Genomic DNA, 25,305 nt, shown 5'->3' with positions numbered 1-25,305 from the left:
CGGGTTTGTGATGCTCCAGATTTTTTAAACGGAAGCATGAGATTTTTCAACAAATCAATCATGTGGGACCCTTTTATAACATTTCCTTTAAATACAAATTCACCTCGCGAAGTCCAACTCTCACTTCTTTCGCATAATTTCTTCAAAATGTACTCGGCATTTTTACGGTTGTGTTTAGGAAGGCTTTTCAGTACTTCCGTAAGAACCTGATCCTTAGGGGCCTCGTCCTGCCCTGGGCCTTGTTTTTCTTGGGACCGCTCATGTTCAAGAACCTCTGTGTCACGCTGCAGCGTTAAACTGACCCGCTGTTTTTCTTCTTTGACACCTTGCTTAAGTAAAGTCAGATACCTCTGGAGAAGAGCATCGTATCTCTTGATTTTTTCATAAGAAGTCAAACCCGGCTCGTTTAATATCGCTCTCATTTCAGCATCCAAATTCTCCTCCGCCGTCTGTCTGATGGACGTGTCTGACTGGGTCAGACGCTTGAATTGATGAGGTGAAATGAGAAAAATCTTCTGCGATGTTTTGAGAGACATTATCTCCTGATGATTCCACCCACTAGATCACCGATCAAGGGTGCAAGAGCCGTTAAGATGGGGAGAATAAAACCACCTCGTTGCTTTTTGAGAGCCAACTGTTTAGTTTTTATCCCGGTTCTTTTATCACCCAACAATCTGATGATATTTCTTTGTTTCTTCAATTGTCGGTGTTGAGAGGGTGATAGTTTAATGTTACCTTTTAGGATATTCAGTGCAATCTCGCACAGAGCCTGAATAAAGTCGGGAGAGCAGTGTGCGAGAATATCTTTACGTTTCTGTGGACAGGCCTGGTACAAAGCTCTGAATAATGGTAAATTCCTTTTTATACGTGCAGACATGATGACTTACTTTGTTCTGGGTACGTACACAGCAGGCCACTGCTGAGGAAGTATCCCCGTTCTCAGTCTGAAATGTTCTGGGCAGGTAGGCGTAAAATCGATGATTAAATATCCATGAGCTTCTCTCGTTGTGTCTTCAAAACTCTCCAAGAAGAGACCCTTTTGAGATGGAAACATTTGGCGGGCCAGTATATTCAGCTGGAGTTTATCTCTCGGGTTCTTAAACAACACCATATAATTACAGTTCAAACTAATAGTGCGACTGAACTTCCCCTGATGAAAAACGTTCTGAGTCAACATCATAACACTCATATTACGATGGTGACGAAACTGGGTAAAGACCTTCATCACGTTTTCATCATCTGAGGCTTGAGCAATAACATCGTCTAGAATAATCAGATGATTCTGATCAGGAGGAAACAGGTTTTCATCTTCAAAAGAATGAAGCAATCCTTCCACAAAGGTAATATTTTTATTCATCTTCTGCAATTCAGCATACATGGGTTGAAAAGATGTGTAAATCCATACAATATTTTCTGGAACAATATCCATGACATGATTACAGTTTTGTAAAATACTTTTTACAAAGAAAGTTTTCCCGCAGCCACTGGGTCCAACTATCATACATGAGAAAGGTGCTCTAAATCTAGGATCAAAATCAATCTCCTGTAAATCCATGTGACTTCTTATTTTATTTCTTCTTCAACTCTAATAACCGAAAGGCAGAGTTGTCCCGTCAGAAAAAAGACGTCTCTTATCATACACCAGTCGAAACTTTTTAAGAAATGTCGCGTTTGTCAAACGGAATCTCTTTTTATCCCTCCTGATCGTGTGCTGGGAGATTTCAATGACACCCTCACTTGACCCCTGTAAGTAGCCCTCGACCAGCCCTTTGATGCTGTCACCATCTAACTCGTCAGTAAGATCACCCAGATAATTCACCAATTCCAGAGGAGTTTCACCACTTTTTGTCACATAAATCAAACTGTCCGTGTCAATATAAATCAATCTGTCCTGAAACTTCTCCATGCTGCTGAGAAGTTTTAAACGTGCATAAGCGGTGGTGAATGCTGCTATAAACACATTATTTGTCTTACTTGGTGGATATATGACACGTTTGCTGTAGTTCCACTGCACTACACACATTTCAGGGTTGAAAAAATGAAAATAGTTAACCCTGTATTTACTTGAGAACATGAAGCTGAAAAAGTCTTCAGGGTTACTGATGACTGTGGTCTGAGACAGATCACTTCTTTGCGCAAATTTCCCCCAAAAACTGTTTAAACACAATTTTGCAACCTGCCTTTTGGCAGGATTCATCTCGATTTTCTCAGGGTCTAATTGGATGCCCTGATGCTGTTTGTAGTCGCTTATATACTTTGACTTACTCTCCTGATCCACTGCTTCAGACGGATAGCCTGAAGCCTCCTGCTTACCCTTTAAAAAGCAATGAATGTAACCTTTAAAAATTGTATCACTTCTCTTTTCAAAATGCCACACCTCTGTGATTTTAGCAAGACGATAACTACACTCCAACGCTTTACAGAGTTCTACACTCGCCCAAACTCCCGTCAGAGCTCTGTCCTGATCATTATGCATGCAGGGACCTGACTGGTTATTTAATTCAGCGCATGAGCGGCAGAGAGTGAACACAAGTTTACCTTGGGATGTTCTGTAAGGTAAAACAGGGAACAACAGGTTACGTGGTGGGTAGACCACAGCTTTGATTATACCGAAGTAGCTGCTGGGGTCATCAAAATCTTTGTAAATGATGGTGGGGTGTCCGAGGGGAAAAACGCAGTTGGCGTTTACATAAGGGTACAGAGATGTGTAATCCACATAGTGTACAGTTTCATCCGGTTCCGCTGTGTACCTCAACTTCATAGGACAGGTGCGTCCACCATACAGCGCATCCCGGGGGGATAGCGGTTCGGGTGCATTAACTTTCTCAAGAAAGCTGATCACCCCTGGGTCTGATTTTTTCATTTCAATCCACTCATGCTCCCATATGACTTCGAGATGAAGGCCGTACACAGTTTGTAACACCTTGCTTCTCTCAACAGTGGCTGCGTAACACTGTTCAAATGCGACCCCTCTCAACGGACACTTGTCATGAGGCATGTAACACTTTTTACAGCCGTGGAAAAAACAGCCGTAAAATTCAAACGCAACTTTGACACCGTTAATCTCTGCATACCCATCCACTGAATATGGCCCGATTTTCTTTTCACCCCTATTTAATGCATGCTCGATAAATATGGCTCTGCTGTCTGCAATCCAGCCGAGCCATTGAATGGACGCGCTAGAGAACGTTTTACTGCTACGTCTGTAGTCCAGAGGTGATGGAATGGCTAAGGTTTGAGGAGGAAGGAAATTGGTTACAAAAACCTTCATGCAGGCTGATGCTATTGTGATACTTTTAAACGGATCCACACTTGTCTCCTTAAAGAACTCGTCTCTGAATTTTAAGCATCCTTGAAAAAGAATTTCAACGTCATTTTTACAATAACGAATAGCTTCTTTCTTAAAGTCAAAGACCTCTTTGCTCGCTTCTCTGTACCAGCTGCTAAACACCTGTTGTTCTTGAAGACTCATGCGTTCTACAGCGTAGCAGGATGGAGGAGGAAAAGCCCCCACATACTGGAGACGTTGTTCAGAGGAAAATAGGCGGGGAAAAAAAACCTTGCTTTGATCGGTAAAGCCTAACGCTTTCGGCATGGCACTAAGCTTCATGCACATGAAGGACAGGCTATCAATGTATTTTAACCTGTAATCAGGGTCGGTTAAACAGAGAACTTTACTTCCTACCATGACGAGATGAGGTTTAATGCCTAACTGCAGCATTGCTGTGAGAATCAGGTAACCATCATACCCCCGCGCATTGTGCGCTATTAAGGTGTAACCTTTGTACTTCGGCCTCCTGAAATGCAGGAGAAATTTTTGGGTGCAATTCAGTCCATAAGCGTACCATTCATCACCTTTCAACGTTTTAGCACAGACCAGAAAGGGGGTATGCACGCCGCTCTCATTGACGAGGCATTCGAAATCATAAAAAATCAGTTTATCATCAAGCTGATTAATTGCACTGCAAGGCAGAATGTAACACTTATGATCATCGCATGTAATGTCTAGGCTGGGGGGTACATTTTCACCGCAAATACTGCATTTTACATTACACACGTGTGGTTTATTCGGTTTACTGATTGGAATAACGTATATCCGTTTGCATACTTTACACAGTTTTACCAACTCACAGTCACTCATAGGTCTGTCAGCACTATTTCTGATGCGCGGTTCCCTGTGTCTGCTGAAACATGAGGAATTACGACAGATTCTTTGACAGCCTGCACAGCTTACAGGATTGCTAATCTCTTGCATACATTTATATGTTCGACACACTGGACAATAACCTTCACAATGGTGTTTATTTGCATTATCATAGCTGGCGTAACAGTAATTACAAATATATCTGCACCCCAAAAAACCTTTGAGATTTTTTATCCCATAGTAATGACCTTGAAATAACAGCAAAAACAGAGGGTTTGAACGATCGGGGAAACTGGTCTCAAATTTACACAGAGCAGTAGAGCCCGTGGTTCTGTGAAACACTACAATTTTTCTCTTCAGAATGGTTTCAAATTTACCAATATCACTAAAAGTAACTGCTGTTTGCTCGTCGAGGCCTGCCTGATGCTGCCATCTCCTCCCCAGTTCTACAGCACGGTGATCCGTGAGCTCAGGGTCAGAGACGTGTGCAAGGCTGATTGCAAAACATAACTGATTACTGGTATTGTTTATAATATACAAAGGACGCATTTTCTTATTAAACAGTTCACAGTCTAACGTTCCTGCAGCTTTACGCTTAGAACCTCCTGCTGGGTCATTAACAACCTGAAGAACAAATTCCATGTTATTATCTACAGGTATATTTGCATTCGATTGTACTAAATCGTCGAGGAAGTTTTCGAAAGCAGGCGGGATCATATTTCCATCATCTGTAACAGTAAATGTGATGTGACGATTGAGATTTTCACCCACTAATTCCAGCTGCACAACGTCGTTACGTCTGGTTAACGATCTCGCAGCGTCGGCTAATTCAATGATAATACGCATGATGTCTGTATAGAATGCTGCTAAATCTGGAACGTTACTTGGACAGGGCGGCGGTATAGTAAAAGGTCTCCTTATTTCATGGTTATTAAAATGTTCACGTTCAACCACGGCTGGAGGGTATCGTCCTATTTGATCAGAACTAACTGCTACGTCCGTATTGAAATGACCCCCGTGCTGATCTGCGGCGTGTGACGTAGAAGGATTCTGATGAGTGTCAGGTGGATCATTTTGCTCAATACTGAGTGGACAAAATGCTCTATTTAAATCATCAAGAGCCTGATTGATTACGTTTAAAACGTCACCGTGCTGATGTTCATTTATTACATTTTCACTGTTAGCAGGAGATGCATTTAAAACGATGTTATCTGCTACTTCTGCATTAACGGGAATTTTGTTAAGTTCATTAACTAAATTTCTTATTTCATCCAGGGCAAGTCTGATTCGGTTATCCATTTCTATGAACATAAGAAAAAAAAAATAAAACTAACCTACAGAAAAAAAACGAAAAAAAAAACACAGTGATCAGTTCAGTTTAAAATCACCTTGATGTCACCAAAATGCTTCTTTAACAGAATCTGACATGCTGCCAGAAGCGTTAACGATGAGGCCTTATTACGAAGATCCCGTGAGGCTGTAGAGACTGTCTTCCTGCGTTGTCCGTTTCTGTGGCCAATCTGTCCTACCATCAACGTTACCTCTGTAAGGAGAATGAACAAAAAATAAATCAATAAATAAAAATATGTATATATATATATATATATATATACATATATATATATATATATATATTGAAATAATTACATTAAAGCTGAAAAAAAACAAAAAAACAAAGGAATTCAAATTAATTCAGTATGTATGTATGAATTAAAACGTACCGTTCATTAATCCACTCACTAGCGTTGCTCTGCTTTGTAGCGCAGAGTCGCTGTCTTTTGGCCGGGGTTAAATATTCTGTAAAAACAGAAGACAATAAAAGTTATCTTACGCTGCGCAGCACAGCGTTCATAAATAAAACGAAAAATAGTTTTTGAAATACACAAGTTTTTTTTTTTTTATCTTACTCCGATTCTTTGCGGTAAAACCTCCAGATTTCACTTCTTGTTGAACTGAAACGGTGCCTCTCTGCTGAAAGCTGTCTTGATCTTTGAAAAGCGACCTTCTGGTGGACGGATTCAATGTGGCATCTTTGGATGTATCTGTAAACAGGTTTATATGACATTTTATTGAACTATGCTTAAAATACATATATATTGTTTTTATTTAATTTTTATTTATTTTTTCTACCCTGCTGCTGCTGCTGCTCGACAGCTGTGTCTTCCACAGAGCTCTCAGTCGAATCTGTAAACAGTTTTTATCTGAGGTTTAAAATACATTCACTCTCAAAGAAAAAATAGCTGGTTTTTAGGACTTACTTACTTTCTGGTGGTGCCGGTAACTTATCCGGTGTGTCTTCAGGGGAAATGATGATAATTGGCGGAGGAGTATTCAAAGAATCAGTTTTAATTTCTGTGTTAGAAGAAAGTTCAGTTGTTGTTGTTGGGGGTTTTTCTTGTTTGGAAATAATTCACCTTCTCAATTTTGACTGTCGATTCCAGCCACTGAACCCTCCAACTTGATCATTTGGGTTTACCTCTCTCATCAAATCTATAAATTGAAACATTGTCAAGGGTTAACTATAATATATATATATATATATATTTTATTGCATTTAACATTTACTTACCATAATCTGATTGTGTCAAGATGAAATCATCAAGGTCATCAGCGGTGGGTTCTATGACAAAGAAACAAATATATATATATATATAAACAATATATATAAACAAAATTAGAGAACATTCACATGCATTTAATGATTTCTTAAAAATGAATACTTACTTACTTACTTACGTTTAAAGATGTCATTGTGCTTATGTGAATTATCAGAAGTAGAAGCCACAATTTCCAGGTTTCCTGAAATATTTACCGACATTTTTTCTTGTCAGTACTGGTATTTTTCAATGTAACAAGTGTTATGGTTCAAAGACATTCGGCATTTGAAGACCCTGACACTGAGGTTAGCCAATGAAACAGAGCCCCCGGACAACATTTTACACACAGTATTTATACCAGAACATGACAGTGTTATCTCAAATGCAAAGACTATGTTTTTAAGACCAAAACCTTTCTTGAGTTCAAAGGTGATATGGTTATCTAAGGAACAGACCTAACTGCCCCTTCCTGACATCGCCCCTAACAGATGGATATAGTATAACTGTAACTCCCCTGAATAACCTTTTACTCTAAGATGAAAAAGTAAATGTTTTAGAAAAGCTACAGGTAACTAAAATTATCATTCCTTTTTTCTAAAATGGAGTCTCTCTTGATTCAAAAACAAACACATCATTGCTAGTCAATTTATAACTTGGAAACAGTATACTGAAGTTTTTTTTTTTTTTTCTGTTAATCTCATATTCGTCTTACCTCTTTCAGCTGCTTTTCCAGTATGTTGACGCAGAAGCTGAAGGTTTTTCTCATTCCATCGATGTAGCACAATCTTTTAATTTACTTTTTAGGTCTTTTCTATTTTGAACGGATTTAGACTGGCTCATATATTCAACAAATAGGTCCTGCTGTAAAGCAAAATGAACTTACAATTCTGTCAGGTTACACAGTTAATTTATTAGGATTTCATGTGATAGGTCAACATTAAGTTGATTATACCTTTAAAATATAAAAGGATGCATGTCTTTTTTTGTTTTTTAGATGTATTAATGCCTGAAAAAACATACAGATTATTAATAACACCCTTAAACACACCCCTGTGTGTTTTAATTGGCTCATTTAAGGCCTTCCCCGTAACACCCTTAAACACACCCCTGTGTTTTAATTGACTCATTTAAGGTATCGCCCCTAATGACGACAACCAATCAGCATCCACGATTACGCCCCCTTGGACACACCACCTGCTTGACCACGTGACCTCCTGCCCACATGGCAACCACATGGCGCCCACATGGCCCCCACCGGAAGTCCCGCCCTCACCGGAAGTCCCACCCACCTGTCAAAAAGTTTGATGAAAGGGTGTACTTAAATTCTCTCTATTGAATATTCATGTTCAAAGATAGTGGCAGTTTTTGCAGAAAAACTCAACTTTCTGACCCACTTCAACTTTACGTTGACTGCACATGCATACAATAAAATGGAAAACTTGTTCCCAGCACAACTGACAGATAAGTTGTATAATTTAAAATCTTGTGCTTATATATCCCCTTTCTAGTGCTGCCCTGGGCAACTGCCCATATGGCCCATAGAAAAAAACTCCACTGTTCTCAGATACTCTTCATCCAATCTGACTGAGCTTGAGCTATTTTGCGAGGAAAAAAAGAATTTCACGCTCTAAATGTACAAATCTGCCAGAAAGATTCCCCAAACGTTTACAAAGTATTCACTAAGGAGGCTGAATACACATGCACACTGCACAACTTGATTTTTTTATGTTTAAAAACATGCTTCCCTATTATTCTGATTCACAATTCTGCACCAGTTTGTGTTGGTCATCACCTAAAATCTCACTAATACATTGAACTTTGTAATTGTAAGGTGATAACATGTGGAAAGGTTTAAGGCTAAGTACTTTTGCAAGGTTCTGTGTAATCAGCTACTCAACCAGTAAAATACAGTCAAACAATGGTTGGATTAAAACATGTAAAAATAAACTGGGTTTTTTTGTACAAATTAGGTGAGGTTTTAGGGTGCTCTAAAAAATCTGGACTGTGTGCACAAGAAAAGAGAACAACAGATTAAGTATTATGTTTTAATTTTGGCAATCAAAATGTAGCTGTTCTAAATATATGTATTCAATAATAAATGCATATGGATGTGCAACTAAAGTATAGTGATATAGCATAGAAATATACACACATCAGGTGAGTCCAAGTGAAATCAGCTCTATCATCTCTACAGGTGTTATCAATACGTTGGTCAAAACAACATTGATTTTATTTCCTTAGTATTTAGGGCGGATGTCATGGGTCTGCTATGTAAGTTCACAATAAGGGAAGCTGAGAGGGTTATAAAAAAGTTAGGAATGTTTGCAGAGGGACAGGCTGGAAGATAAGCTACCACTACCACCGGTGGCAATAAATCAAGGGTTAACCCAGTGTAAAACGTATTTACCCATACAGATTTCCTCTGCTTTTGCTCTATTTTGTTACACTTAAATGTTTCATATCATCAATCTACTTTTAATATCAGAAAAGATAACCTGAGTAAATACCAAAAACTGTTTTTCAAATGAGGATTTGATTCATTAAAGAAAAAAACCTATCTATAACCTACCTATAAACCTACCTATAAATCATGATTTAGGTGTGATTCACCACATTTTGTTTTGTTCAATTTCATTAACACACCAACTTTTGAAAGCACACCAACAAGATCACCTTGTTTGCTAAGTGAAAAAGAAAGTTTTGGAGACCTATTGTAGGAGTGGACATGCACAGTTTGGTAATTGCAAATCTTTTGCTAAAACTTAAACTTAAATTCAGGATAAAAATCAAATAAAATTGTATTTCTGAAAAACTACACGATAAGACATGATTTTGCAGGCTTAACGCTGCAACAATAGTAGAAAAAGCTGCATCAACACATCTAATGCCATTCTTAACCAGACACCAATATGAACTGATATAAAATCTAAATTGACTTTTACAGATTTTTCCATAGGAATTATAACATAACCTGAGGGTTGGAGCTCCTGTTTAAGTGGCTTTCTCAGGACTTTTGTGTCAAGGATTTTTCATATCAAGAATGATGAGCATGTTGAGGTGTTCAGGACTTCCAAGTAAGGTTTTCTGTGATATACACAGGGTCCGAGGAATAAGTCTGCAAGCAGCAATATTTTCCAGGAAAAGATTGGGCCTTCAATGGGAGCTGTTACATCCACATGCTAATCTCTGTGTGGGAGAAAAACCAAAGATAATAAGATAAGAATCCATCAAACTCAACAGCTATAGCTTGACAAATGCAACCTGCCACAGAAATAATAACTGCCTCTAAGTCATTCAAACTGGCTTTATTAAACATTAGGTCTTTGTCAGGAAAATCATTTTTAATCAATCAATTTTTATTTGAAACACTGTTAGAGGAAATTAGTGAGACACCTACAATGATAGAGCCAACAATTCCCAATAACAATTTTTTAAGTGAGTCCAGGGAGCATTCGAGAGGAGGAGGGGTGGCTCGAGCCATGTTTCTGATCTTACAGGCCTCTGAAATCCAAAACAAAGTTTTTCAATAATTTCACTGAACTTCTTTCTGTGATACATGTTTATGATTACAATTGTTTAATCATCATGGGATACTACAACATTTGTGTTGACAACCCTCAAGACAGAAGTGCAAAAGAACTATGTGATATACTTTAAAACTTTGGTTTGACTCAACATGTTAAACAGCCAACACACAAACAACGACATATTTTGGACTTGATCTTCAGTAAGGGTCTGAATTGTTCTCTCAACTGTGGCAGATCGCCGCTCACTCTGAGCCAGGTTTTGCTGGAGGTTTCTTCCTGTTACTACATGCATGCTCGGTAGGGATTGCTGCAAAATCAACGACACAATGCAAGCGACTGTCCCCTGTAGCTGCATTCTCATCCAGGAGGAGTGAATGTTGCTAGTCACTGACTGACTGCTGCTCCACCAGTGAAAAGTGACAAAAGGGATTGTCAAAAAATGGTGGTGGTGAAAGAAAGGACTCTAGGTTCACTATGATATCTATAAAGAGATGCTTTACAAAGGTTTCTTCAAAGAGCCGTTGTAGATGCTGATGGCTGTGAGCAGGAAGGATCTCCTGTAGCGCTCCGTCTTACAGCAGATCTGAAGAAGCCTCTGACTGAAGACAGTCTGTTGTTGTAGGACAGTCTCATGAAGAGGATGCTCAGGGTTCTCCATAATGTTCTTCATTTTATGAAGAATACGTCTTTCCACAATGATCTCCAGAGGTTCCAGAGGAGTCCCCAGAATAGAACCAGCCTTTTTTATCAGCTTTTTGAGCTTTTTTAAGTCCCTGGCTCTGATGCTGCTTCCCCAGCAGATGATGACAGAAGAGATCAAACTCTCCACAACAGACTTATAGAAGATATGCAGCATCTTGCTGCAAACACCAAAGGACCTAAGCTTCCTCAAGAAGTACAGTCTGCTCTGTCCCTTCTTGTATATGGCTTCACAGTTGCATCTCCACTCTAGTCTGTTGTCCAGGTGAACACCGAGGTATTTATACTCCTCCACCACCTCCACTTCTTATCCCATGATAGAAATAGTTTTTGACTTATTCCTGCTTCTCTTAAAATCTACAATCATCTCCTTTGTTTTAGTCACGTTCAAAATGAGATGACTGTTTCCACACCATGCCACAAAGCGGTCCACCACCTTCCTGTACTCAGCTTCTTGTCCATCTCTGATCCACCCCACGACTGCAGAATCATCCGAGTATTTCTGCAGATGACAGGAGTCTGTCTTGTACTGGAAGTCTGAGGTGTACAGAGTGAAAAGGAATGGTGAGAGTACAGTCCCCTGTGGTGCTCCTGTGCTGCTGACTACCTGGTTAGACTCACAACCCTTCAGTCTCACAAACTGTGGTCTGTTTGTCAGGTAGTCTTTGATCCAGGAGATTGTTGAGGCCTCCACCTGAGTCTTCTGGAGTTTCTGACAAAGCAAATCAGGTTGGATTGTATTAAATGCACTGGAGAAATCAAAGAACATGATCCTCACAGTGCTGCTGGCTTTGTCCAGATGACAGTGGGTTTGTTGAAGCAGGTGTATGATGGCATCTTCAACTCCAACTCCACAGCGATAAGCAAACTGAAGGGGGTCCTGATGGTTTACTGTTTGCTTACTCAAGTGGGCCAACAGGAGTCTCTCTAGGACCTTCATGATGTGAGATGTCAGGGCAATAGGTCTATAGTCATTGAGGATTGATGGGTGAGTTTTCTTTGGTACCGGAACAAGACAGGAGGTCTTCCACAACACCGGAACCTTCTTCTGGGCCAGGCTAAGGTTGAAGAGGTGCTGCAGAATCCCACAGAGCTGCTCTGCACAGGCCTTCAGGACTCTAGGGCTGACATGATCTGGACCTGCAGCCTTATTCCTATTCAGTCTCTCCAGTTGCATCTTCACTTGACTTCTTGAGACACACAGGTGGAAGGGGGAAGCAAAGGAAGTATCATCATCTTCTGATATGGTTGAAGGCAAATCACCAGAAATTGCCACAAAAGCATTGGGGTTTTGTGTCTGTAGCTTAGCAACAATTGAGCTGATGGCATCACATGCAGTGTCAGCAACAGCGGAAGGTGGAACGTAAACTGTTGCCAAAATAACACTGGTGAACTCTCTGGGTAAATAATATGGACGAAAACTTACTGCCAACAGTTCAATACCTGGACTGCAGAGACGACACTTCACAGTAACATGTCCTGGATTACACCATCTGTTGTTCACAAGTGCTGCCAGTCCACCTCCTTTACATTTGCCGCTCCTCTTTAAATCTCTGTCTGCTCGTATGGTTAAAAAGCCCGGCAGAGAGACGCTGGAGTCGGGGATATGATCCTGCAGCCATGTCTCAGTAAAACACATAATACTGCATGCCCGGTACTCGGTATTCATATGAAAGACAAACAACATATTAGTGTGAATGCACGGAAAGGTTGTTGGTTTACTCTATTTGTTTATCTTTGTTTAAGAGTCTGCTTTTGTAGACTAAGTCTTACAAACTGGTTAACTATTAAGTGTTTATGGTATGTTGGAAAGTTCCACAAAGGAGATCAGGAAAACGTGCCATTTAGGGGTGTTTATCATGCATACCGGAATGGGAAGTGCAAAAATGAGGGATCAAAATAAAAATGTGATCCCTTATGGTACACGATTACAATTTTAATAGAATATTTATTTATATAAAGCTATGTGCATTTCACTGAACCAATCACACAGTCTTCCAAATGTTTTTAATAATCTTGCACTGTAATGAATTATTTTTAAACATTGTTGTCTGTGTTTTCATATTGTATGCGCATGGTAAACTGTGATAATATGTAGAGATTTCATGGAGTCCAAGGTTTTATACTGCCACTAATTCAAAAATAACTGTGATTCTGTGGAACAAAATTAAACAATGATTGACAAAACACAGTCGAATGTAGGATTATGCAGGTCTGTCATTAAAACCTGACTAACATTTTAGAAAACACATTTGCACTTATTTAAATACTTTAAAAACTAAACTAAGCTAAGAATATAAATACTAATTTATACATGAATACACAGATATATATATATATTAATATATACAAATATATATAAATGTATCAAAAATGCATGTAAAATATGTATTATATGTTATTTACTGTAATGTAATTTATTAGGATTTTATGTGAGAGATCAACTAAAAGGAGGGCATACTGGTGAAGTGGGAGAAGTTTGTTTCAAAGATTTGTTCTTTGTGTAGAAATAACATTTTGAAAAGTCTTTTGTTCTTTTGTATTTAGTTGCCCTGAGGCAGTACTTTGTAGAACCACGTTTTTACCCATTATTGCAATTACAAGTCTTTAGAGGTATGTCTCCAACAGCTTTTCAGATCTAGAGTGTGTGTCCTTTGTCCATTAATGATGGTTTCTGGAACTTTTATGACTTTATTTCAAAAAACGCTTTCTTTTTGCCACTCTTCTAAGAGCTAGATTTATGGAGTGTACAACTAATAGTTGTTGCGTCAACAGATTGTCCCACCTGAGCTAATTAATGCTCACTAGTTAAAGCGTCTATTGCCTGTCCTGTGTGTTATTCATTCTGAGTTTTACTTACTTGCAGTTGAAATCTATTCATCAATAAGTTGGTTTCTAAAGGTAATAGTTTTCACTGGATACTGGCTGAATAAAACTTTATATATACAAAGGAATAGTATTTTTTTATTAAAAAATGTAGAAAACAGTATAATTTTCCTTCCACTTCACGGTTAATTGCACTGCTTTGTGTTGGTCTGGAACTTAAAGTCACAATAGGCAACTGAGAAAGATAAAGGCTCTTTTTCTCCTTTTTAATGCCCCCCTGGGCAACTGCCCATGTTACTTTTATCAAAAACCTCCTCATCTGCAAAAGGTTTGAATAAACTTGTACATTTTCTGATGTCCTGTTTTTCCCCTAAACCTTTCTTTTATTTTTAACACAACTACATTACATTTTGAAAACATCCTCTTTTTAAAATGATTAATTAATGCTTTCGGCTGTGAGGCTCTTTTCTGATTACAAGCTTTTATTTTGTCAGACAGAACCCGGAAGTTGTGTCGTGGTAAGTACACGCGACAAGCTTGCAGCAGCTATAAAAAGGTTCTCCGGCTTCGGCCATCACGGTTATTCTGTAAACAGCAGCTGTGGTGCTCATAGAGGGTTTAGAAACAAACTGGAGGACACCATGACGATAGACACTCAGTCCAACGGAACCACCGTGACTGAAGTGGGTCAGTTTCTGAAAAACCCACCGGAGGGTTTCACCGTGGAGGCCTTCGGCTCGGAATACCGGGTCCACTGCAGCGAAGAGAACCTGGTTTTCATCGATAATTTCCGTTCCGGGGATTGCGATATAGTCTTCCAGAACTCACTGGGGAGGTGAGGAACTCTCACAAAGACGCTTTTATTTTGTACCATAAAATATGCAATAAATATGCACTGTTGAAACTCATGAGAACTTATTTTTTCTGCATCAGGAAGCTTAAAATGCACAATTTGTGGGAGTACACCCGCATGAGGAAGAGTCTGCTGTCCAAGAGGATTTATGTGTTGGTTTCTCACTGTGATCAGAACATCCCAGAGAGCAGCAAGAAGGAGCCCTCAGAGCCCAAAGGTAACTGTCCAGTTTCACTATTTTTCATTTGGCTGCATGCACCATTGGTCTAGATGACTCATGTTGGGCTGCTTGCAGCTGGGTGGAGTAGTCGGAACACAACAGAACTGAGGTCACTTGGGCATTTTTTATTTTTAACTGCAAACACCTACTTATCCCTAATAACATGTCTTGTGGTGTCTTGTTTTTTAGTTCTGCAGAAGTACGTGTTGTCCATCGACGGTGGGAATCCGATGATCAAGTGGCAGATGGAGAGAGGCCTGGACTGGGCCATCTCCTCCGTAGCTGGAGAGAGCTACAGGGTGGAGGTAAGAACGATTGTTTGTCGTTGAATGAGAGCTGCTGGTGCATATTATTTTGAGAATTAAATGTGGCTTTTTCCTTTTCAGATTGACTTGAGTGAAATCTTAGAGAGCTTGGGTGCTGCAGGCATTATCGCTGAGAATCTGATGAAATGTAATCCAACATGGAAAGACTCCTCCTTCACCCTCAAGTACTACTCTGATGCCCTATTTGACTTCCCTCACTGGTTTGGCTTCAGCAAGAGATCGTTTAAGGCAAGTCTTCTGTTATTCTTATAATGTCCTCTATCATAAAATTGTATATTTAAGTATATTCATTTAATCCCACTTTTTTTTTCCTTTCCTTTTTTACAGTTGAGACTAATAAAAAACACATGAGGGAGACCATGAAAACCTTATATGCTAGGTTTTCCAGCAACTTCTGTTGCTGCATCTTTAAGAAAACTGAAGAGGAGTTTTATCATCCGTGGATGACAACCCGATCAGCTGAAGAACTCCTTTGTTTTGACGGGAGTTTGGTCTTAGAGCTGCTGGTTCTGGATTCATCTGCTCTTCAGTGCACTGGCAAAAACTGAAAAGAGAAATTTGAAATGCCTTCGAGATTATCCATTCAAATTGCATTTATAAAAAAAAAAAGTCAGATGTAATTTCTTTTTTTCTAGAAGTTTGTGCTGTACAGTGGTTGATAAAATGGAGGTCACTTGTGTTTGAAGTCTTTTGCACTAAATAACTGTTATAAATATGTAGAATATTTTTTTGCTGAATAAAATGCAATACAAAATTTTTACACATGATTTAAGGTTTTTAATTCAGTGGTTTTGAAGAGTGAATTCTTGAAAGGTAGATGAAATGAGTATTGAACAAACTAGCACATTGACATGAAATTCAGATGTTGGTAATTACCCAAGTAGTACAACTTAACTGTCACAAATTTATTAAAGTGGAGTGACCCTGAAGGATTATTGCTTTGAGATGTACTAAGAAAAGCTTCTGTTAAAATGGCAGTTTACATCTCCTGTAAAAAGAAACTAATTTCTTTCATTGCTTAGGAAGGAGTTTAACCCATTTTCTACTTAAAATGTCTAAAAGGTTCTGGGATTTCTATGCACCCTGATCTACATTTCTTTTGATTTTTAGTTCCTGGTCAGGCCCATTCCAACAACTTTATGTTCATTGCATGTTTGGGATCAATATCTAGAAAAATAATCCTCATATGATTTTTCAGAGGTTCCCACCTAAAATTTTGGAGTGAAATTTCTCCAAATTTTACACAAGCATGTGTTTCTTTTAGGCGTGGAGTCTTGCGCTGTGAGCATTTATAGAGGCCAAGTCCCAGACTTGTCTCCAGATTATATTTTTAACTCTTTTTAGTCTCTGGAGGACAACCTAGTTAAGGCTGGTTTATGGTAAAAGGATCTTTTGACCAACTGATTGTGGCCCCAAATGTGTCTTCTGGATCATTCTGCAGTTTAGAAATACAGGGGTTGGACAATGATGTATTGTTCTCTGATGAGTCCACCTTTACTGTTTTCCCCACATCCAGGAGAGTTACGGTGTGGAGAAGCCCCAAAGAAGCGTACCACCCAGACTGTTGCATGCCCAGAGTGAAGCATGGTGGTGGATCAGTGATGGTTTGGGCTGCCAGATCATGGCATTCCCTTGTCCCAATACTTGTGCTAGATGGGCGTGTCACTGCCAAGGACTACTGAACCATTCTTGAGGACCATGTGCATCCAATGATTCAAACATTGTATCCTGAAGGCGGTGCACCAATACACACAGCAAAACTGGTGAAAGATTGGTTTGATGAACATGAAAGTGAAGTTGAACATCTCCCATGGCCTGCACAGTCACCAGATCTAAATATTATTGAGCCACTTTGGGGTGTTTTGGAGGAGCGAGTCAGGAAATGTTTTCCTCCACCAGTCTCACATAGTGACCTGGCCACTATCCTGCAAGAAGAATGGCTTAAAATCCCTCTGACCACTGTGCAGGACTTGAATATGTCATTCCCAAGACGGATTGACTCTGTATTGGCCGCAAATGGAGGCCCTACACCATACTAATAAATTATTGTGGTCTAAAACCAGGTGTTTCAGTTTCATTGTCCAACCCCTGTACATCTGTTATTGATTCCTTCAGTAGGTTTTGGAACAATGACGTTGCAATTGTCTTTATTCCTGTGTGGATTACCTGGGTTGCTACCAACATGTCAATAGAGAGATAGAGATTAAATATATTTACTGTTAAAAACACTGATGTGTTCAATACTTGTGTTCTTCAATGTATGTAATATGCAGAACTAAGGGAGGAGCAGGAGAGCAGATGCGGCGCTTGTGATGGTTTCTACGTATTCCTTGTAGTCGCTGCCGTAGAAGCGCCACAGCAGGTAGTTGAAGATGCCCACGATGCACATCAGGGACAGGAAGAAGATGATGCGTTTTCCAAACAGGTACCCAGGAGTGCTGTGCAATAAGATATTTAGTCAAAGACGCCTTCTAAATACAAAATAAATAGATAACTTGGTGAACTGGGTTACCTTTGAGAGCTCTGTCCCAGATACCCGATGAAGTACTTCTGCCTGACAAGAAGGTAGATGATCCCAGCAAAAGCAGCAGGAGCTTCAGCAAGACATTACGCAAAGAAGTTTGGTTTATAATACACTGCATGATCAACTTATCCAAAGCTTTTTACACCTGTATGATTAATTATAGTGTTGATGTACAAGTGTACACTTTGAGGGCATTGGAACATCTATGAAGTCTAAAACATTCTTGATTTTTTATTGTATTTGTATAAAATATATAATGTAATACCTTAATGTTATAAAACTTTAAGGTATTACACTCATTGCAACTGTAATAACATACTAAAAAGATGTACAGTACAGACCAAAAGTTTGGACACACCTTCTCATTCATGACTATGAATATTGTAGCTTCACACTGAAGGCATCAAAACTATGAATTAACACATGTGGAATTATATACTGAACAAAAAAGTGTGAAACAACTGAAAATATGTCTTATATTCTAGGTTCTTCAAAGTAGCCACCTTTTGCTTTGATTACTGCTCCACACACTCTTGGCATTCTGTTGATGAGCTTCAAGAGGTAGTCACCTGAAATGGTTTTCCAACAGTCTTGAAGGAGTTCCCAGAGATGCTTAGCACTTGTTGGCCCTTTTGCCTTCACTCTGCGGTCCAGCTCACCCCAAACCATCTCGATTGGGCTCAGGTCCAGTGACTGTGGAGGCCAGGTCATCTGGCGCATCAACATCACTCTCCTTCTTGGTCAAATAGCCCTTACACAGCCTGGAGGTGTGTTTGGGGTCATTGTCCTGTTGAAAAAGAAATGATGGTCCAACTAAAGGCAAACCGGATGGAATAGCATGCCGCTGCAAGATGCTGTGGTAGCCATGCTGGTTCAGTATGCCTTCAATTTTGAATAAATCCCCAACAGTGTAACCAGCAAAGCACCCCCACACCATCACACCTCCTCCTCCATGCTTCACGGTGGGAACCAGGCATGTAGAGTCCATCCGTTCACCTCTTCTGCACCGCACAAAGACACGGTGGTTGGAACCAAAGATCTCAAACTTGGACTCATCAGACCAAAACACAGATTTCCACTGGTCTAATGTCCATTCCTTGTGTTCTTTAGCCCAAACAAGTCTCTTCTGCTTGTTGCATGTCCTCAGCAGTGGTTTCCTAGCAGCTATTTTACCATGAAGGCCTGATTCACACAGTCTCCTCTTAACAGTTGTTCTAGAGATGTGTCTGCTGCTAGAACTCTGTGTGGCATTGACCTGTTCTCTAATCTGAGCTGCTGTTAACCTGTGATTTTTGAGGCTGGTGACTCGGATGAACTTATCGTCCGCAGCAGAGGTGACTCTTGGTCTTCCTTTCCTGGGGCGGTCCTCATGTGAGCCAGTTTCTTTGTAGCGCTTGATGGTTTTTGCGACTGCACTTGGGGACACTTTCAAAGTTTCCCAGTTGTTTGGACTGACTGACCTTCATTTCTTAAAGTAATGATGGCCACTCGTTTTTCTTTACTTAGCTGTTTTTTTCTTGCCATAATACAAATTCTAACAGTCTATCCAGTAGGACTATCAGCTGTGTACTGTATCCACCTCCTGCACAACACAACTGATGGTCCCAACCCCATTTATAAGGCTTGAAATCCCACTTATTAAACCTGACAGGGCACACATGTGAAGGGAAAACCATTTGAGGTGACTACCTCTTGAAGCTCATCAACATAATGCCAAGAGTGTGCAGAGCAGTAATCAAAGCAAACGGTGGCTACTTTGAAAAACCTAGAATATAAGACATATTTTATAGACCAATTTACTTAATAGGCATGTCTTTGGACTGTGGGAGGAGTACCCTGTGAGAACCCACGCATGTATGGGGAGAACATGCAAACTCCCTGCAGAAAGAGCCCCAGCCAGGAATCAAACCCAGGACCTTCTTGCTGCAAGGTAACAGTGCTACCAACTGCACCAGCGTGCAGCCCTGTTTTATTTTATGTGAAGTGTAAATGTGGAATGATATGATTCTGGTACACCCTAAAAAAAAAAAAAAAAAAAAAAAAGGGAATTCGGCTGGAAGAACATGGTCAGGTTTTTCAAAACTCCAATCCAAGGCAAACATTCTACTAAATCAGCAACCTGTTGGAGGCAATGTGGAGGACAAGAGGCAAACCATTACCACATATTTTGGTCATGCCCTTTGTACCATTTTGGAGTGAAGTCCATACATTTTTAAAAAAGGTGTTTTTGCATGGACATACCCTTTCAGCTAAAATCAGTGTATCTAGGTTTACGACTTGGGGATAATGGTAAATATAAAATTAAATATTTGTTTCAAATTTTGAGCCAGGAAAGCCATTACTAGGAAATGGCTCAGCCCCCAAACACCAACGCTAAGCGAGTGGTTTGATATCATTTATGATATCTTCAAACTACATAGAATAACATTTAAAATCAGATTACTATAAGATACATTTGAGGACAAGTGGAGTAGGTGAATTGAATTTATCACAACTATAAGGGAAGATTTTGTTTAAATCTGATGTAAATGGTAATTGTGTTGTATTTTTATTTTGGTATTAAAACTTTGAAAATAAAGAATTAAAAAATAATAATAAGGAAGGTTACAGAGTGCCAAGAAGGCTCTGACAGATGGATCAGATCACATGGGTGTAAAAATGCAAACAATTTGTCTTTATACAAGGTTTAATGATTACCTTGACTGAGACAAACTCCAGCACACCACATCACTGCCAGGAAAGTGGGATAAGCGTCCATGCAGTTCCGGCTAAGATTAAGAAATTTTTATTTGTTAATTTAGTCTTTATTTAATCAGAAAAAGAAACAACAATTGAGATTTAAAAATCTGTTTTTCAAGAGTGCCCTGGACAAGACAGACAATGACAGGACCCGTTGCAACCGTCAGAGGACACAGTCAGCATTGTAATTAATTATGGACAAATCATTTGCAATGACAACCTGAAGCAATCCCTGATGCGTTGCAGAGTAGTTGCAACAATAGCAAGGAGTTTATGTCTGTTGGGTAAAGCTTTGTAACTGCTCAGTGGTGGTAACTAAGAAAAATAAATGTTATACACTCAAAGGCTGCAAACAAGAGTTTGAAGGAAAACTGAGACTCTTCTGTTGGTCAGCAGAGAAAAGTAATAATAGCATAATTTTATTCACATTAGTAATTATTGTATGTACATATTGTGTATATAAGTACTGTGTAAATGGGATGTACATTGAAGGAGCACCACTCCTGATTTTATTGTAGCTTGCTATCAATGACAATAAAGCCATTCAAATCATGTAAGTTATATTAGATTTTTAGATTTTTAGATAGGTTTCCTGCTTTTTTAATATTTGATATTGGTGACCAATTAATTTTGGTCAACCCAAAGAGAAAAAAAATGCAGTTTTGTTTTAACATTCAGATTGAGTAACAAGTTTGAATTTCAGCCAATCGTCAGGCAAAAACAATAGAACAAAAGACTGAGCTATGAATCAAAGGTGCAGCAAACGTATATGATTCATCTTAAAAGGACAAAACATTTATCTAATGTTCTTGGAAGAATTTCTGTAGATAATTTACACTGGATGGTTTCCTGGTGTGGACGTTTTTAACCAGGTTGAGGAAAACCCATCCCAGAAGCCTACTGTTAGTCAGCTGTATCTATTCTAAGATTAGTATTAATGTGTGTGTGCTCACTAGCCTGCTGAAAAACACTGTCACCCTCAGACGAAAACAAATTAGTTGGAATGCTTGGAACAAATCTGGAACAATCAAGGCTCAAACCTACCATGATGTTGGAACACCAGGCCAAAGAATTTTATTCCTTTCATTTCTATGATGATGATGTTAAATTGAGTGAATTTATATAGCGCCTTACACTAGAGACACTACCACATTCACCCATTCATACACCAATAGGTAGCCAACTTGAGGTTAAGTGCCTTGCCCAGAATCACATCAACAAACCCACAACTTTTAGATTGCAAAACAACTACTCTTCTCACTGAGCCACACCTTTCATGTTTATTTTTGATATTTTTTAATGTCTCGTTTTGCTGTTTGTTTGTTACACTTTGAATACCCTGTGTTTGTACGCTGCTATGCAAATAAACCTGCCTTGCCCTGTGACTGTCCACAAGGAAACCAGTTTTACATCAACATGGAGTGAGAGGATGCTGGCCAAGATAGAAGCCCTTACTCTAAGCTTGATGGAAATCTCTAGCTGCATGCAAAAGTCTATTCAGTAGGACTATCAAGAACTAAATTGGAGCAGCCAAGATGAAGGCTTTAAATTTAAGCACACCGTTCCAGCTGTCAAGCATGGTGGTGGCAGCATCACAGTGTAGGGCAGGGCTATTTTCTTGTCGGTGGTTCTGGTGCTTTGCAGAAAGTACAACAAAGGAAGAGAACTACCTTCAAATTCTCAATCATCACTCCCAGCCAAAAGCTAGATGATTAAAGCATGTACAGGTGTTCCAACACTACAATGATGCATGCATCCAGATTGGCATTGCAATGAATAAAGCAAAGTAGCATTAAGGTTTTGGAAAACCTGACATTAACTATATATTAACTATATATACTATAGATTATGCATAAATCCAGGTCTGTGCCAAGAAAACAATCAATCCAAACTCTATCAAGCCAGATTTCTGCCTGAAGCTTGTTGATGAAAAAGAAAATGTGTGGCTGATATGCAACTGGGCAGTAATGGACATTTAGTTAAGTATTTTGAAATTATGTGTATCAATTGACCTTGTGTGGAGAACACCCACAAATAAATTCAAACTTGTGAATTAATCTCAGAAAAATCGTTCAAATGCATCATTTAAAGCCTTAATCAATAATCTTACATTAATGCTTACAATGAGCGTAATTTAACCTCCGGCTAGCACTTTAATTAATGTAGTATAAAACAGCAACATCTCCAAAGTTCAGTAAAAAAATCTTTCCTCAAGAAAGACCCTTTAAAATTTGCCAAACATTTTAGAACATTTCTGTTTTGAAATCCTCCCTATCAGACAGAAGAGAGGATATGGCTTAAAGATTTTCTGGTAAAACAGGAAGAACGTTGCAGCTTGTGGACTAATTGAGTAACCCGTGATGTAAGTCGCTTCCACACAGTAGATATAAGCTTCAAGCTGCAGACAAGATGTAGAAAAATCACGATTCCTAAATAGGATTCTGTATTTCTAATCCTTTCAGTGGCTGAATATTTATTTCTCTTGCTTTAACATTTCTATTTTATTAGCTGTATCAACTGACTTTCTATTTAGAAACACATATCATATAAAACATAATATTACAAAAGAAGCAAATCAAATGAAGTTTTAAAACAAGCCAATACAGGTTCTGAACTAACTTTAATGTGTGGCATTAGTGTTTTTTAAACATAATTATGATTAAATTACATGAAAAGTAGAATAATAAATGTGTGCTTCAGGTATATAAACAAACTCTTTACTCAAATCTTTTCCTTCGTTTTTGTTTAAAAAACTAGGAATGGACTCCCAGTGGAGGATAATATTTGGCTTAATATAAAATCAAATTAAAAACTAGCATGCACTAGCACTAACATTTCTGTAATCTTATTGTCTCTGCAGTTTCAGTGCTACTTTATAATAACAGAGAAATTAAAGAGCTGAGTAAAGGGCACTCACTTTGCACAAGACACTCGGTTAAAGGCAGATGTGTTTATGTCACGGTTCTTGCCTTCCCTTTCAACCTTTTGAGCAAAAAATACTAAAACACAACAGAAAACTGTTATTGCCTTCATTATAGAAGTTATTAAAAAAACTATTGTGTTTATCTCACCATTCTGAAGAACACTAATGAGCGTGATGATGACCAGAAGGTAGATATTTTCCACCACTTTGCACTCCATTAAAAAATCGAACGAGCCAGCTGGATTCTGAAGCTTGGGAGGACAATGCTTCTCTTTCACACCTAGAAACGTCTATTAAAATCCATATACCTTTGCTGTCCTTTTATGGCGTTATGGACGGTGCTATCTCACCTCCAACAAACACACACAAGTTCTGGCTTCCTCTTTATGTAAATGATGCTCTGACTCAACATGGAGGGGTACCAAGGAGTTGCATGCTTCCTTTGTGTGTGGGAGATTGTTTAGTGTGCGCACACTTGTTCATTCATACTGTGCAAATTTTATTCCCGCCATGACAGGCTATTTTTATTTCTGGATAATTTTCTGGAGAGTTGGGATCATACATTGCAGGCCCTCTGTTGAGCCTGTTGGTTTTAATCACGAAAACATGTGTTTCCAGTCATATCAAGTTCCCCTACATCTGCTAGACTAAGACAAAGTAGTGCCTAATTTGAAAATGGAAGAATATAACAAAAAATAAATAATTTATTTATTTGTATTTTTCATACTTGAGCTGTCTCTTACATGGCTTGGGCAGATGGGAATTCTATTGGCTTTCTCTCTAGAGTGCGTGTGTAATTGTGTCCTGTGAACAGATTTTTCCACCTGAGTTGTGGATCTCTGAAGGTCCTCCAGAGTTACATTTAGCCTGTTAGATTAATGCTCTCATTCTCCAGTTTGCCAGATTAGGGTTAGACTGTCTTGTCTTGGGAGGCTAGCAGTTGTGCCATACTCTATCTATCTATCTATCTATGCATTACCTTTTTAAATGGCATTGGCTGAAAAAGGAATTGTAAATGGACTGAACTTATATAGCGCTTTTCCAGTCATACAGACCGCTCAAAGCGCTTTACACTAGAGCCACAATCTCCTATTCGCACTCGGTAGGTAACTTGAGGTTAAGTGCTACTAAAGTAATGAATATGTGGCGTGAGCAGATTTACCTTTGATTGTAGTCAAACAGCGCCTGCATGTGGAGAAACTGCTTCCTTTGTTCTTCCTTTTTTTAAACAGTCTTGACTGTTCAGTAAATGAACCTCACCCAATGCCCTGTCGGTTTTCAACCTGAATTCAAAATATTTTTACATGAAATAGGTAATGGTCATGAAACACAGATGATTTTATTATATTCTATGACAAATGTTTAGAGCGATATGACTAACTCCCATATGGTCTAGCGGTTAGGATTCCTGGTTTTCACCCAGGCGGCCCGGGTTCGACTCCCGGTATGGGAACGGATCTTTTGCCTATACTTTTTGTCTTTTTTTCTCTTCTTGGTTTGCTCTCATATTCTAATTTTCACAGAAACTCAATTTAAGATTTTCACAAGATTTAAGTCCTAATCCTTATAATGTATAGAAATAAGACTTGCAATGGAGCACTCTTTATTAAATGTGATTGCGTGCTTTGCTTTCAGTTAAATTACTCAAACTGTACACTTCTGATATCCTAAATGACTGAGATGCACCTTTACACTGTATAATTATATACAATAAGAGTACACTCTTCACATTTTGGTTTAAATATTTGAGTAAACCTTTTTAGATATGACACTGATACATTTCCTGTCCCCTCAAAATAACTCAAAACAGACATTAATGTCTAAAATGCTGGCAACAAGTGAGTACAGCACTAAGTGAAAATGTTGAAATTGTGTCCAATTAGCCATTTTCCCTCCCCGGTATCATGTGATTCATTAGTTACAAGGT

The 25,305-nt window shown here is 38.9% G+C and overlaps 2 protein-coding genes and 1 non-coding gene across 3 annotated transcripts; 2 read left to right on the top strand and 1 right to left on the bottom strand.

The window, feature by feature from the left end:
- The first annotated feature begins 14,312 nt into the window (after positions 1 to 14,312).
- On the top strand, positions 14,313 to 15,952 carry LOC124876538 (mesenteric estrogen-dependent adipogenesis protein-like). Its single transcript, XM_047379420.1, has 5 exons — positions 14,313 to 14,628; positions 14,727 to 14,863; positions 15,056 to 15,171; positions 15,253 to 15,420; positions 15,520 to 15,952. Exons 1-5 carry the CDS (start codon positions 14,435 to 14,437, stop codon positions 15,541 to 15,543), a joined length of 639 nt encoding a protein of 212 aa, XP_047235376.1. The 5' UTR covers positions 14,313 to 14,434; the 3' UTR covers positions 15,544 to 15,952.
- Positions 15,953 to 17,389: 1,437 nt separating this feature from the next.
- On the bottom strand, positions 17,390 to 23,743 carry LOC124876724 (arachidonate 5-lipoxygenase-activating protein). Its single transcript, XM_047379707.1, has 5 exons — positions 23,527 to 23,743; positions 23,373 to 23,454; positions 20,414 to 20,484; positions 17,705 to 17,786; positions 17,390 to 17,630 (listed from the first exon to the last, which is right to left on the bottom strand). The coding sequence occupies exons 1-5, from the start codon at positions 23,594 to 23,596 to the stop codon at positions 17,468 to 17,470; spliced, it is 468 nt and encodes a 155-aa protein (XP_047235663.1). The 5' UTR covers positions 23,597 to 23,743; the 3' UTR covers positions 17,390 to 17,467.
- Positions 23,744 to 24,759: 1,016 nt separating this feature from the next.
- trnae-uuc lies at positions 24,760 to 24,831 on the top strand. The gene has a single exon. It is a non-coding gene; the product is annotated as a tRNA-Glu (tRNA).
- Positions 24,832 to 25,305: the final 474 nt, after the last annotated feature.

This window comes from Girardinichthys multiradiatus, chromosome 11 (genome assembly GCF_021462225.1).
Source record: "Girardinichthys multiradiatus isolate DD_20200921_A chromosome 11, DD_fGirMul_XY1, whole genome shotgun sequence".
Lineage (NCBI taxonomy): Eukaryota > Metazoa > Chordata > Actinopteri > Cyprinodontiformes > Goodeidae > Girardinichthys > Girardinichthys multiradiatus.
This window is presented reverse-complemented; position numbering and strand designations above follow the sequence as displayed.